The sequence below is a fragment of the Trachemys scripta genome, chromosome 8 (genome assembly GCF_013100865.1).
Source record: "Trachemys scripta elegans isolate TJP31775 chromosome 8, CAS_Tse_1.0, whole genome shotgun sequence".
Lineage (NCBI taxonomy): Eukaryota > Metazoa > Chordata > Testudines > Emydidae > Trachemys > Trachemys scripta.
This window is the reverse complement of record NC_048305.1, coordinates 96,812,005-96,825,103: the sequence shown is the minus strand read 5'-3', so window position 1 is coordinate 96,825,103 and position 13,099 is coordinate 96,812,005. Positions and strand designations below refer to the sequence as shown.

The 13,099-nt window shown below is 45.2% G+C and overlaps 1 protein-coding gene across 1 annotated transcript; it reads right to left on the bottom strand.

The window, feature by feature from the left end:
* Positions 1-1,304: 1,304 nt before the first annotated feature.
* LDLRAD1 (low density lipoprotein receptor class A domain containing 1) lies at positions 1,305-12,392 on the bottom strand. The gene is made up of 6 exons (XM_034780098.1): positions 12,267-12,392; positions 11,269-11,323; positions 5,128-5,268; positions 4,387-4,524; positions 3,539-3,667; positions 1,305-2,199 (listed from the first exon to the last, which is right to left on the bottom strand). Exons 1-6 carry the CDS (start codon positions 12,390-12,392, stop codon positions 2,054-2,056), a joined length of 735 nt encoding a protein of 244 aa, XP_034635989.1. The 3' UTR covers positions 1,305-2,053.
* Positions 12,393-13,099: the final 707 nt, after the last annotated feature.

The following is a 13,099-nucleotide window of genomic DNA, read 5'->3' as shown; positions in this document are numbered from 1 at the left end:
ATCGGCCACTCCCCTGGAGGCTCTCTGTCGGTCCAGGATCTTACCTTGATCTGTACAAGTCCCCACATGTAAGAGGGTGTCCCCTCCGCTCCTGTCTATCTCTGCACACTCAGCCTGCTTGGAGACTTTCTGCTCATAAACACCACTCATGATGTATTTACAGTCTTCCCCCATCACCTTTACAAGTGCATTAATGTATAATTCCTCAGCCTACCAAGGCTAGAAAAGGGAGATCTCTCTTGGGCCTGGGCTCTCACAGCCTGCCTCTCTCTCTGGCTCCCCCTGCCACTTCCTTCCTGTCTTGTTCTACTGCCTAGGGTTAATTAGTGCTTTACCTCTCCCCAGCCCATTCTAACCTGTCAGACAGGCACAGCTTTGCCCCCCCAGGCTTAACCTGAGGTGATTTAATTGGTGATGTAATGATCAGAGTGTGGGCACAGCTGTTGTTGCCCAACATTCTGCCACACCCCCCAACGGCAAACTTGCTTCAATCCTTGTTTCCATTTCTGCCTCTGTTCTGGCTATTATTAGCTGAGCAACAAACAAACAAAGGAAGATAAGGTCCCTACCATCATAAACTGACCATCCAAATCAGACACATAATACAGGCAAAACAAGCAATATTCCACTTGAGGGACCATTCTGGAAGCCCGACAGCTAGATAGCCTTTAGTAGGTTGTTGCTAAATGGCTTTGCAGGAGAAGTGGTTTTGTAAGGTGGGTTTCTCCTCTTTGCCTTTCCCTCTGTTTGAAATTGTAGCTATTTCTGTGTTCTGCTTGGTAGCTGTGGTCATTCACTTAGGCAGCTGGTTTCTGCCACAGAGTATTGGATTTTCTGCTCGGGGATTGTGAAGATGTCCTGCTCCTACATGCTGAAGCACAGAAAGGACATGATGATGGACAATCGAAGTTCAGTGCTAGAGAAGCTCCCATGTAACACTTGCACACATGCAGAGCTCACAATGTTCTACCCAACTCTAATGTACATTTCTGTGCTCCTCACTTTTTGGGGTGGCCCTTTGCTCACTATTGCATCTTGTCCACCTGACCCTCTATAAAGCCACTACTATTTCACCTTGGGATGATCAACTGGGTCTTACACATACACCTGGAGGGACTGCTTTAGGATCAGTCACAAAAGGGGACACTACAACACAACGTATACTGTACTGTTAACAAATGGTGTCTCTGTCCCTCACAATAACAAACTAATGGAAGAATACAGGTAGAATTTTTAATATCACTTATTTTAAAAGCATTATTTTAAAATTTCCCCTCGTTTTCACATCAGAAATAGTTCTGCAGAAAAGAAGTAAACCCAATTTAATTTCAGGGGAAATTTACCATGATTTATTTTTTTAAATAGATAGACAGCAATGAGTGTTTGCAACCTGGTTTCATATAGTTGAGAGCTATAAAAGACTCAGGGAATTTCTCCTCCTTTCATGCTAACAGATTAGTGATCAATTAGCAATGACTGTTGTTATCAAAACCAAAAAGAGTGTGAGGTCACCTTTTGGTCTTATTATTATTTTAGTTGATATTTAATCTGTATTTGTCATTTTTTTCCCTAAAAAGGAAAGAAAAACAGAGTCCCTGTCTACTGTAATTTCCCTCCTCTCCCTGCAGACTTGCATATACAACTCAACAATCACAACCTCAACCCATAGCTAGCATTTTGTATCGTCAAAGTACTTTACAGGTGGTAACTAGTTAACCATCACCACACCCTGGGAGGTAGAGCAGTATGATCCCCCTTTTACCAATGGGGAAACCAAGACATAGCAAGGTGAACGACTTGCCCATGATCACACAGTGAATCAGCAAGAGACACAGGATTAGAACTGTGCGATTCCTGGCTCCCAGTCCTGTGCTGAGTCTGGTATACAGTGCTCCTCCTCCTTTCAGTGCTGTTGCATGGTAGTCAGGAATCCACTAGGCCATGTCATTTTCAGACAAAAGCTTCAACCCAGGGCATTAAAGCAGCAGGAAGAGAAGGCTCGCAGGTGAGAATGCAGACCATGCCCTGCGGGGCGTAGCTACCTCTTGGCACTTCATCTATTGCAGGCATACTCATCAGACCAGTCTGAGCAGTGCTGGATTCTGTCTCCGCAGAGGGCCCTGGGAATGCAGGTGCAATACTCAAAAAACACTGGTGTGCAGCTCCACCACTGAGTCCCACAAGGAGGGCAGCTAGCCACTAGGGTGAAAAAGAAAACATTAGCTCTTCTGCTTTTCTTACACATTACGTTTTAGACTTTACGTTGGCAGATCTGAACTCTCACCTAGTAGACATTGATCTGCACAAGAAAGAATAGCTTTCATCCAGCACCAGAGTATTTAACCTTAAGCAGCCACCTAATTTCTTAGAGGCAGTAGATACTGGTGGGTACACGAACCTGCCATGTAAAAGGGTCCCTCAGTCAGTACTATCTCCAGAAGTCAGGGACAGTTAGCTACCAGTGAGAGGAGCAGCCAGTTAACATTCATGACACACAAATGCCATTACCTGAATGTAATACATTATCTGTATATCTGAAACTAGCTATTCTAGATGCAACTGCTGATATGCATCAGTTCAGGTGTGCATGTTGTGGCTGAGATTTTTGAAACAGTCTAGGTGATTTAGACACACTGTTCCATTAATTTCAGTGGAAGATGTTTCTACTTTTCCTAGACTGCTTTGAAAATCCCAACCTTTAGCTTCAATTTTCAAATACGAACTTTTTCAGGTGTGTTAAATTCCACTGGCACTTAGTAAGCTGCTGTAAACATTCATAAGAATCAGCCATTAGTTTTGAATTTTCACTGCTGGCTACAGTCATTCTTTGAGACAAAATCAATCCAAAGTCAGCGTACACCAGAGAATGAATGGCTCAGGGGATTGGCAATGGGCTATGAAGCCTTTCACCTCTAGGTCGTTAGTCTGAATATGGCCCAAGTTGTTAGTGATCAAGAGTTATAAGCATCAGATGTCTGGTTGGCAGCGTAAGTGAAATTAAATTGGTGGTGACAATCCAATGGCCATTGAACAGATGTCTACATAACAAAACCACCATATCTGACATGCTTGTTGACAGTCTCAGCAGACAGACCAAGGACTGAGCGGGTCATAGAGCCTGAATGAAGGGCAAGGTTGAAGTAGCTTTGTGGGATGACGTGAGGAAGTCTGCACTGTTGTTACTCACATTCTATCTATCTCAGGAGTTCTTAAACTGGGGGGCGAGACCCTTCAGGGGATCGTGAGGTTATTACATGGGGGGTTGCGAGTTGTGAGCCTCCACCCCAAACCCCGCTTTGCCTTCAGCATTTATAATGGTGTTAAATACATAAAAAAAGTGTTTTTAATGTATAAGGGAGGTCGCACTCAGAGGCTTGCTGTGTGAAAGGTGTCACCAGTACAAAAGTTTGAGAACCCCTGATCTATCTTGTGGGTAAAAGGAGGATGTCAGTCTCTGTGGTTGTCAGTCCACCATCCTGTACAAACACCAAGCCCTTTAACTATTGTTTACATCAGTGAAAAGAAGTGGCTGACTTACAGGTCCCCTTTTCATCAGAACAGTCTCCACAGTCGTTCGCGCCATTGCACTTCTTATCAGCATAGATCCAGTACACAGGGTTGCTGCAGCGGAAGATCAAGTATCCTGGCAGGTTACTGGGCAAATCATCTACAAGATGAGACACCTGGAGATAGTGAAATGGTCTAACTTCACTCAACAACAGTTGGACATAAATACAATGGCTGAGAAACCAGTTATTAGCTATTAATATTATTTTACAATTCTCTGTTCTCCTTCCATGCAAGGATCTCAAAGCACTTGAAAAATATTAAACTACATGGCCCCCCTGGTAGATGGAGGGAAATATGCTTATTCCCCTTTTAAAGATGGGGAAACTGAGGTACTGAGCGTTTAAGTGACTTGCCCAAAGTGTCATGGGAAGTCTGCAGCAGAGCCAGGTGTACAGCCCAGATCTTCTGGATCCCTGTCCGCTACATTAACAAGACCATCTGTTCTGTAGCTGACTGAACCATAAATCAAAACCAGATCTTCCACATGCTAACACGATGCTCTGTCAATAGGGCTATTTAATCATATTGTGAATAACTTCATCAAAGGAGGAGGGAGGCCTCATGGTTAAGGCTCACAAGTGCAAACCAAGGGACCTGGATTCTTCTATTTCTGGTTCTCCACAGACTCCTGGTGCAGCCTTGAACAAACCGGTCATTCAGCAGCTGGGTTATGAAGGGTTCTAGTCAGTTATTCTGTGCTAAAGTAAGCTTTGAGTAAGGAGGGACCTGAGGAAACCAGGGGTTGTGAGGAGCATGCACAGGAGGACTGGACAAACCATCACAGGGAGAAGATGTTTATAAAAAAAAAAAGCTTACTACATAATTTCTCCTGCTCATCCTCTCCATTAACACACTCTCTGATTCTGTTGCAGATCTGACTGGCTGAAAGGCAAGTCACTCTGTCATCACACAAAAAGCCAGTCTGATTACCTGAAGTCACACAGAAGTGGTTCACTGAAAAGAAATCAGGAGATAAATGAGCTTAGATACTGATTTATCTAACTAGGGTGATCAGATTTTACAGGGACAGTCCTGATATTTGAGGCTTTGTCTTATATAGATGCCTAATACCTCCCACCCGTCTTGATTTGTCACAATTGCTCTCTGGTCACCAGATCTAACAGACATTTCCACATTCACCAAGAGCACAAGGACCAGACCAAAAAGATGTTTTTAACCAGAAGAAAAACATGAGGAATTTCAGGAATTCAGCTGCCACCCAGGAACTGACCAATGGTCCATTTATACATGGATCCTACCTGCTAACACGCTTTACTACACTAGAGGCCTAAGTGTATTAAAATGTGATTACGCCACCCACACTAAGTACTAGAGAGTTACAAGAATCCTATTAAAGCTCCAAGGACAAGTTTATGTTCAAAGTAGTGCTTGTCACCAAGAGTTTGGAATGGAGCAAATTCAGCTCTCTCCTTCTCTTCCTCTCCCCTGTCTCCAGGTTTCAAGTGGCACCTTCTACGTCTAACTTATTGAAAAAATAGCAGCACTTTGGCTGGAGATTAACTAACTTGTTTAGACAGAAAAAAATAACAGACTGACCAGGAGTGGGTGGCGGGAGTCCAAATGTGACGGCAAAACCAATGACAGCACCTACGACGCCGAGTGCAAGCAGCGCAATAATGGAGATACAGAGGCATCTTCGAGTACAACTTAAACATGCACTGCATTCCTGGCAGCGATCTGTGACAATAAAAGGGAACTAAATGTCAGAGGATTCACAAGTGATGAGCGGGGGTTAAAGTGAGTTGGACATCATAAACTGCAGTTTAAGCAGACTGCAAAATTCTCACATTCATTCATTCTTCAAAGTTATTCCCAAAGCTTTTGAGCAAAGAAGAACTGGAAATATTTGAAATTCAAAACATGTGCTGTGTTGGTTAGTTTCATGGATCACATGGTATCATTTTTGTTACATGATTGGCTGTCTTATGGCACTGAGAAACAAAAGTGCACATACGGGCAAGTATAATTTAAAATTGAGAATTCACATTGTTGTTGGTTACTATTTAGAACAGGGGTGGGCAAACTTTTTGGCCTCAGGGCCGCAACGGGTTTCATAAATTGTATGGAGGGCCGGTTAAGGGAGGGGGTCGTGGCCCAGCCCCCACCTCCTATCTGTCCCCCCCGGGGGCCCCCCGCCCCCTCCCACCCCCCCGTTCCCTGACAGCCCCTCTGGGACCCCTGCCCCATCCAACCACCCCTTCTCCCTGTCCCCTGACTGCCCCCGGAACCCCTGTCCCTGCCCCTGACTGCCCCCCACCGCCCCATCCAACCCCCCCTCATTCCTGACTGCCCCCCAAGACCCCTGCCCCATTCAACCCCCTATTCCCCCCCCAACCCCTATCCACACTCCCACCCCCTGACCACCAGCCCAAACTCCCCTACCCTCTATCCAACCCCCCCTGCTCCTTGCCCCCTTACCGCGCTGCCTGGAGCACCGGTGGCTGGCAACGCTACAGCCGCGCCGCCTGGCTGGAGCTGGGCCACACTGCCACCACCACGCAGCACAGAGCACTGGGTCAGGCCGGGCTCTGCAGCTGCGCTGCCCCAGGAGCTCACAGCCCCGCCGCCCAAAGCATTGCGCCGGCGGTAGGGCGAGCGAGCTGAGGCTGTTGGGGAGGGGAGACAGCAGGGGAGGGGCCGAGGGCTAGGGTCCTGGGCCAGGAGCTCAGGGGCCGGGCAGGACGGTCCTGCGGGCTGGATATGTCCCGTGGGCCATAGTTTGCCCATCCCTGATTTAGAATGTCCTTTCGGTAAACACCTGATCTTAACATTTGGTTTCATAACTACTCATTATTATTTATTATTTGTATAGTGGTGTTGCCTAGAAACCCTCGACACGGACCAGGACCTCAGTGTGGTATGTGCTGCACAGACACAGAACAAAAAGATGCTCCATGCGCCAAAGAGCTGATTTGTGCTAACTAAGCTTGTTCACTAGAATATGTGCAGCAAAACGAACACAAAAGGCCTCAAACTCAGTCAGAGCAAACTTAGGTTTAAAAATTAAAATGAACATTCACCAAAGTCTTTTTACACCTCAGCTCTGTTTCTAACATCTCAAAAATCTCTGAGGATAATCTGTTAAGGATTTAATCTGTGTGTTCTCTCTCTGTCAGCACACTCCTTAGTAATGCTGTCAATGCCAGCAGACCAGTGACACAGTAAGTTGAAACAGAGGCAATAATGAGCAAGAGCTGAATGAAACGTTAAATTCAGAACTATACCGAACATATTCAAGTGTAATGTGAAATGAGAAGAACTTTGCTCCACTACAGTATCTTTCCTCCAGGAAGCTCAAAACCCTTTACAAAGGTGATGGGCACTACTATAATAAAACCTAAAATAAAGCAAGCTCTTGTCATTTTACAGATGAGGGTAACTAAGGCACAGGAGAGTTAAATAACAGAAAAAGTCAGAGGTAGGGCTAGGAACAGATCCCCAGGAGAAATCCTGGCCCATTAAATGACTGGCAAAACTCTCATCAACGTCAATGAATTCTTTGTGTCAGTCTTCACTGCAGAGGGTGTGAGGGAAATCCCCACACCTGTGATGTACTTTTTAGATGACAAATCTGAGGAGCTGTGCCAGATTGAGGTGTCAATAGAGACGGATTTGGAACAAACTGCTACATTAAATAGTAATAAGTAGCGCCCTACCAAATTCACAGCCATGAAAAACGCGTCATGGACCGTGAAATCTGTATAGTAAAGGGTAAAAGCACACAAAAGACCAGATTTCACGGGGAGACCAGCATTTCCCAAACTGGGGGTCCTGACGCAAAAGTTGCGGGGGGGGGGGGTGTCGCAAGGTTATTTTAGGGGGTTGCAGTATTGCTACTCTTACTTCTGCGCTGCTTTTAGAACTGAGTGGCTGGAGAGTGGCGGCTGTTGGCCGGGTGCTCAGGTCTGAAGGCAGCGCCCCACCAGCAGCAGTGCAGAAGTAAGGATGGCAACACCATACCATGCCATCCTTATTTCTTCACTGCTGCTGGCGCCAGCTCTGGTTTCAGAGCTGGGCTCCCAGACAGCACCTGCTGCTCTCCAGCTGCCCAGCTCTGAGGGCAGCACTGCCACCAGCAGCAGCGCAGAAGTAAGGGTAGCAGTACCACAACCCCCCTACAAATAACCTTGTGTCCCCCCCGCAATCAACACTGTGAAATTTCAGATTTAAATAGCTGAAATCATGGAATTTATGACGTTTAAAATCCTATCACCAGGAAATTGACCAAAATGGACTGTGAATTTGGTAGGGCCCTAGTAATAAGTCACCAGGACCAGATGGTATTCACCCAACAGGGACGGCTCCAGCATTTCTTCCGCCCCAAGCAAAAAAAAAAAAAAATTGTGATCGGCAGCTGCAATTGGGGAAAAAAAAAAAAAAAAAGCCGCGATCGGCGGCGGCAGTTCAGCGGCAGGTCCTTCGCTCCTAGAGGGAGTGAGGGACCTGCCGCCCCTGAATTGCCGCAGGTGTCGCCCCTCTCCCTTGGCTGCCCCAAGCACCTGCTTGTTAAGTTGGTGCCTGGAGCCGGCCCTGACACCCAAGAGTTTAGTAGGAACTCAAATATGAAATCGCAGAACCACTAACTGTGGTAGGTCACCCAATGCTTAAAATCAGCCTCTGTACCAGATACCTGGAGGACAGCTAATGTAATGCTGATTTTTAAGAAAGGACTCCAGAAGCGATCCTGGCAATTACAGGTCGGTAAGCCTCACAAATTGGTTGAAACGATAGTAAAGAACAGAATTATCAGACACATCGATGAATACAAAATGTTGGGGAAGAGTCAAAATGGCTTCTGTAAAGGGAAATCATGCCTCACCAATCAATGGAAAGAGGTAAATAGCAGAGTGCCCCAAGGATCTGTACAGGGACCACTGCTGTTCAACATATTTAGGGCTACCATACGTCCGGATTTCCCCGGACATGTCCGGCTTTTCGTTCTTTAAATAGCCGTCCGGGGGGGATTTCTAAAAATCTAAAAATGTCCAGGATTTCCCCCCGGTTGGCTATTTATCGACTGAAAAGAGGCTGACAGGGCAGCTGAGCACCGCTCGCATTGGGGCCTCGGCAGCCAAAGTCCCTTCCCAGCTCCCCCCATCCCCTGCAGCCTTAGCACGCCGCCTGGCAGCGCTGGGGGGCGGTGCTGTGCGCCTGTGAGGGAACGTGGCGGCGGGGCTGGTAGCGGCGGCCAGAGCCTCTTCCCCGCTTTCCCCCTCCTCCACAGCCTCAGCACGCCGCTCGGCAGCGCTCGGGTGGGGCGCTCCTTGGGGCGCAGAGCCAGACATCTGCTCTAAGCCGAGCGGCACGGTAAGGGGGCCGGGGAGTTGAAGAAGGGGGGCAGTCAGGGGACAGGGAGCGGGGTGGATGGGTTGGGAGTTTGGGGGGGCTGTCAGGGGGCAGTGGTGTGGAGAGGGGTTGGGACAGTCAGGGACTGGGAGCAGGGGGGGTTAGATGGGTCAGGGGTTCTGCGGGGGCTGTCAGGGGTCGGGAAGTGGGAGGGAGTGGCTGGGGGGGGGCTACCCTCCACCCCCGGAGTGTCCTCTTTTTTGAAAGTTCAGATATGGTAACCCTAAACATATTCATAAATGATCTGGACAAAGGGGAAATAGTGAAGGGGCAAAGTTTTCAGGCAATACAAAATTACTCAAGATAGTTAAGTCCAAAGCTGACTGCAAAGAGTTACAAAGGGCTCTCGCTAAACTAGGTGCCTGGGCAACAAAATGGCAGATGAAGTCCAATGTTGATAAATGCAAAGTAATGCACATTGGAAACCATAATCCCAACCATACATAAAAAAGATGGGGTCTAAATTAGAGCTGTTACCACTCAAGAAAGAGATCTTGGAGTCATCATAGAAGTTTTCTGAAAACATCTGTTCAATGTGCAGCAACCACCAAAAAATCTAACAGAATATTAGGAACCATTAAGGAAAGGGATAGATAATAAAATAGAAAAGATTATAATGCCACTATCTAAATCCATGGTACCCCACATCACAAATACTGCGTGCAGTTCTGGCTGCCCCATCTCAACAAAGATGTCGTTGGAATGGAAAAGATACAGAGAAGCAAAAATATGATTAGTGGTATGGAACAATTTCCATATGAGGACAGATTAAAAAACTGGGACTGTTCAGTTTAGAAAAGAGACAACTAAAGGGGAATATGATAGAGGTCTATGAAGTTATGAATGGCATGGAGAAAAAGTATTATTTACCTCTTCACATAACATAAGAACTAGGGGTCACCCAATTAAATTAATAGGCAGCTGGTTTAAACAAAACAACACAGTCAACCTGTGGAACTCGTTGCCAGGGGATGTTGTGAAGGCCAAAAGTATACCAGCTCAAAAAAGAATTAGATACATTCATAGAAGATAGGTCCTTCAATGGTTATTAGTCAAGATAGTCAGGGACGCAACCCCATGCTCGGAGTGTCCCTCCTCTCACCACTAGTATGTTACATTCTGCTATAGGGACACAGCCAATACTAATGAGAAATTGTTACAGAATAGACCCTCACAATGACTACTTACATTTCCAGAGAAAAGAATTAGAGAGTTGGGGTTGTAATAGACCATTAAAAAAAAAGAAAATACAGAGCAAAACCTAGGAAATGAAATGATCAAACTGCATTTTTACAACTTTAAGGTTACACAGTTAAGTCCCCAAAAGTCAGGAAATGTGAAAGTTAAAGCTGAACACAAACCCTTAACTCTGTTCCCTTATACATCCGTATTATGTCTACAAATTCAGCATCACATTTCCATAGAATCACACGTTTCTAAAGTAATCGGGGGAAAAGACCCGATTTCAGTATGTTGTTTGAGAAATAGTATGTAGTCACATAATTAAAGACTATCATAATGCATCAGTCCAAAGGAATAGAATGAAGTTGTATGTTCCACCTTTTTTTTCCCCCCTGACCTTGAGTGTTATCTGCAAAATCGTAAGGTTGCATTAACACAGTGTTTGCATTTCATTAGCAATTTGTCAAGTGCCAGCTGTGCTCAGTGGTGTACAAACATGAATGAAAGCATGGTCTTTGGCTCACTGCTGCTGAGATTTTGGCCCCATTTGAAACACACACAATTCACCTTTGTACAGGGAACCGTTCATCTCCAAAGGCAAACATTTCAGAAAATCATGAGCATGTGAAAATAGAATGTGTGTTTATGACACAAAAGTGTTTACAAACATTAAGTATAATGATTGCAACCAATGCTACCGCGGTGAGAAAGATAGAAATAAAGTGCCATGGCTTCCTGACTTGCAAATATTTCCTACTGAATTTTATTATTTTCACATTTTTATTTTTAAATCGACAATAAACAACAATGGCTGAAGTTGGCAATGCAGATGTCACCCCGATGAGTATAGGAGATTTTTTTTTGAAACACATTAAGAACTTGCAGGGCGTTTAGATATTCTTCATGAGTCTCTTCCTTCACAAAAAGATTCCGTTGCTACAAGATGTTGCATTCAGTACTAGGTACCAAATAGCATGCCATTTCCCTACCAGCAAAAGGCAGCTTATACCCATCAGTTTTATATTCATTAATAAAAGAAAAGCCACCCAAGAAACTGTAAAACATTGCTTGTATTATGTGGATAAGAAGAATGTATCTATTGATTTCCACTTTCTTTACCAAGCCCCTCAATTATACTTTATCAATTACCTCTTTCTTCAGAGGAGGACTTTGTTGAGTCAAATGAGATTCCACCAAAACTTCTCTATAAATAAGAGAAATAAAATTCAGAGCTTAAAAGAAGCAATGTTTACAGGTAATTTCAAATAACGTCAGTTACATTTTTCTGGTGCTTCTGTGTCATTTTATATGTAAATACATTTTGTACATCTCATTACCTTTATATAAAAAGAAAAATGAAATTATCTTAAAATGTGGAAGATATTTCATTATCAAAATAGTTGCTAGATCCTCTTTGCATCTCATTCACCCATTTGTAAAGCAAAAGCTAATACAATTTCAGCATTTAAGATACATATTTTTCTTTTGGTGGAATTACTTTTACGTATAAACAACTAACTATTGTACAGCAATCAGCAGGAAAGAGGCCAGACAAATTGAATGCATAGCAGTATTCTTTAAAAAGTCATTACATTTTTTGAAGGGGATAAAATTACCTGAGGATGAGTTCTGTTCATATTTAGGTATAGCCACAATGTTTTACTTAATAGGAGTTGAAAAAGCCTTGGAATTTTTTTCCAGTACAGGGTTCAGCCATGCCATTTGCAGGCAGATCGTCTCTTTCAGATGGTTCTGTTTTAATGAGAGTCTACACCATGAAGGGCACTGCCGCTGTGTTACCTGGTTACTAAGAGAAACAGAGGTAGACAGGAAAGAGTCATTCTAATCTATAGTCATACACATATGATACAGGGCCTGATGGATGGCAGGAGAGGCAACATCAGCCTTTTCTCTGGCTCTGGGCGGAAGTGAGCGAGAGTTGGATGGTCATAGCCTGGTCCCTAGTGGACACATTAGCAAACACCACACAGCTCAGCACAACTAAAGCTGCACTTGGAGCTGGACTGGCAGGGCCGGAGGCACTTTGGCAGAGCTGCAGGAAAGGCGGCGGTCTGTCTGCAATAGCACTAGCTGGCCCCAGCCAGAACGCTGAGTGTCACTGTGTTAACAAACAGACTAGAAGTTACTGTGGCTGCAGACACACTAGGTAACTGCCACAGAGCGTTGGCATAGGCTTTCTGGAAGTGCTTGTCACCGGCCTGACTCTGCTCCTGCTGAAGTGTGTGTAGAGCTCCCACTTTGGAAAAGCCCATCCTTCTAACCTGGCCTGAGTCCATTTTTCATCTTTCTGCCTTCAGTGTCAGGGAAAGACACTCCCTTTGGTTTGTGGGAAAGTGCTAGAAAGGAAATAGACGGTAGCGCCATGATACCCAGCCCCAAGATGAAAGGGAGATCAAAGCAACCAAGGACAAATGTGTGTGTGGCAGGTAGAAAAGAGACAGATCCTCTCCCCAGAACAAAGACACCATTAAGGACCCTTCTCCTTCATGGAATCCCAGAGCCCAGGCTCCAGGCCTAGCTCAAATAGCTACAGTGCAATTTTGTAGCCCTGCGAGCCTGAGGCAGCTGACCTGGGCCAGCCTGGGGTGTTTTATGGTAGTGTACGTACCCTTAGGATCCAAATTTTCAAAGGTGCTCAGCACTTCTGAGAATCCAACTCCTAGCAGGCCTGATTTCCCTCTTTTACATTGGCGTAAAGTAGGAGGACCCTCCTTCAAAAAATCAACAGAGTTAGAACCAGTGTGAGGAGAATCAGCCCTGCTAAGAGTCCATGAAACAGGGATAACACTTACCTACCCTGGAGGGGCGCGCAGGCTCAGTATGGATTGGTGCCATGCTTTGAAGTAGTAAAGGGCTCTATATAACGTAGATAATACTCCAGCCCCTCTGCTATAGCTTTTGACAGGAGTACATAGCAAACCAACTGAACAGGAATTTTCTTCTCCCTTTTCTTTCTAGT

Bases quoted from the DNA above. Each gene is read 5' to 3' on its own strand.
- LDLRAD1 (XM_034780098.1), bottom strand. From the start codon at position 12,392: ATGGGCTTTTCCAAAGTGGGAGCTCTACACACACTTCAGCAGGAGCAG. The intron at 4,525-5,127 runs GTCAGTCTGTTA...ATTTCTTTTCAG, and splicing joins ACTCCCGCCACCCACTCCTG to TGAACCACTTCTGTGTGACT. The intron at 3,668-4,386 runs GTAAGCTTTTTT...CTCATCTTGTAG, and splicing joins TGAGCAGGAGAAATTATGTA to ATGATTTGCCCAGTAACCTG.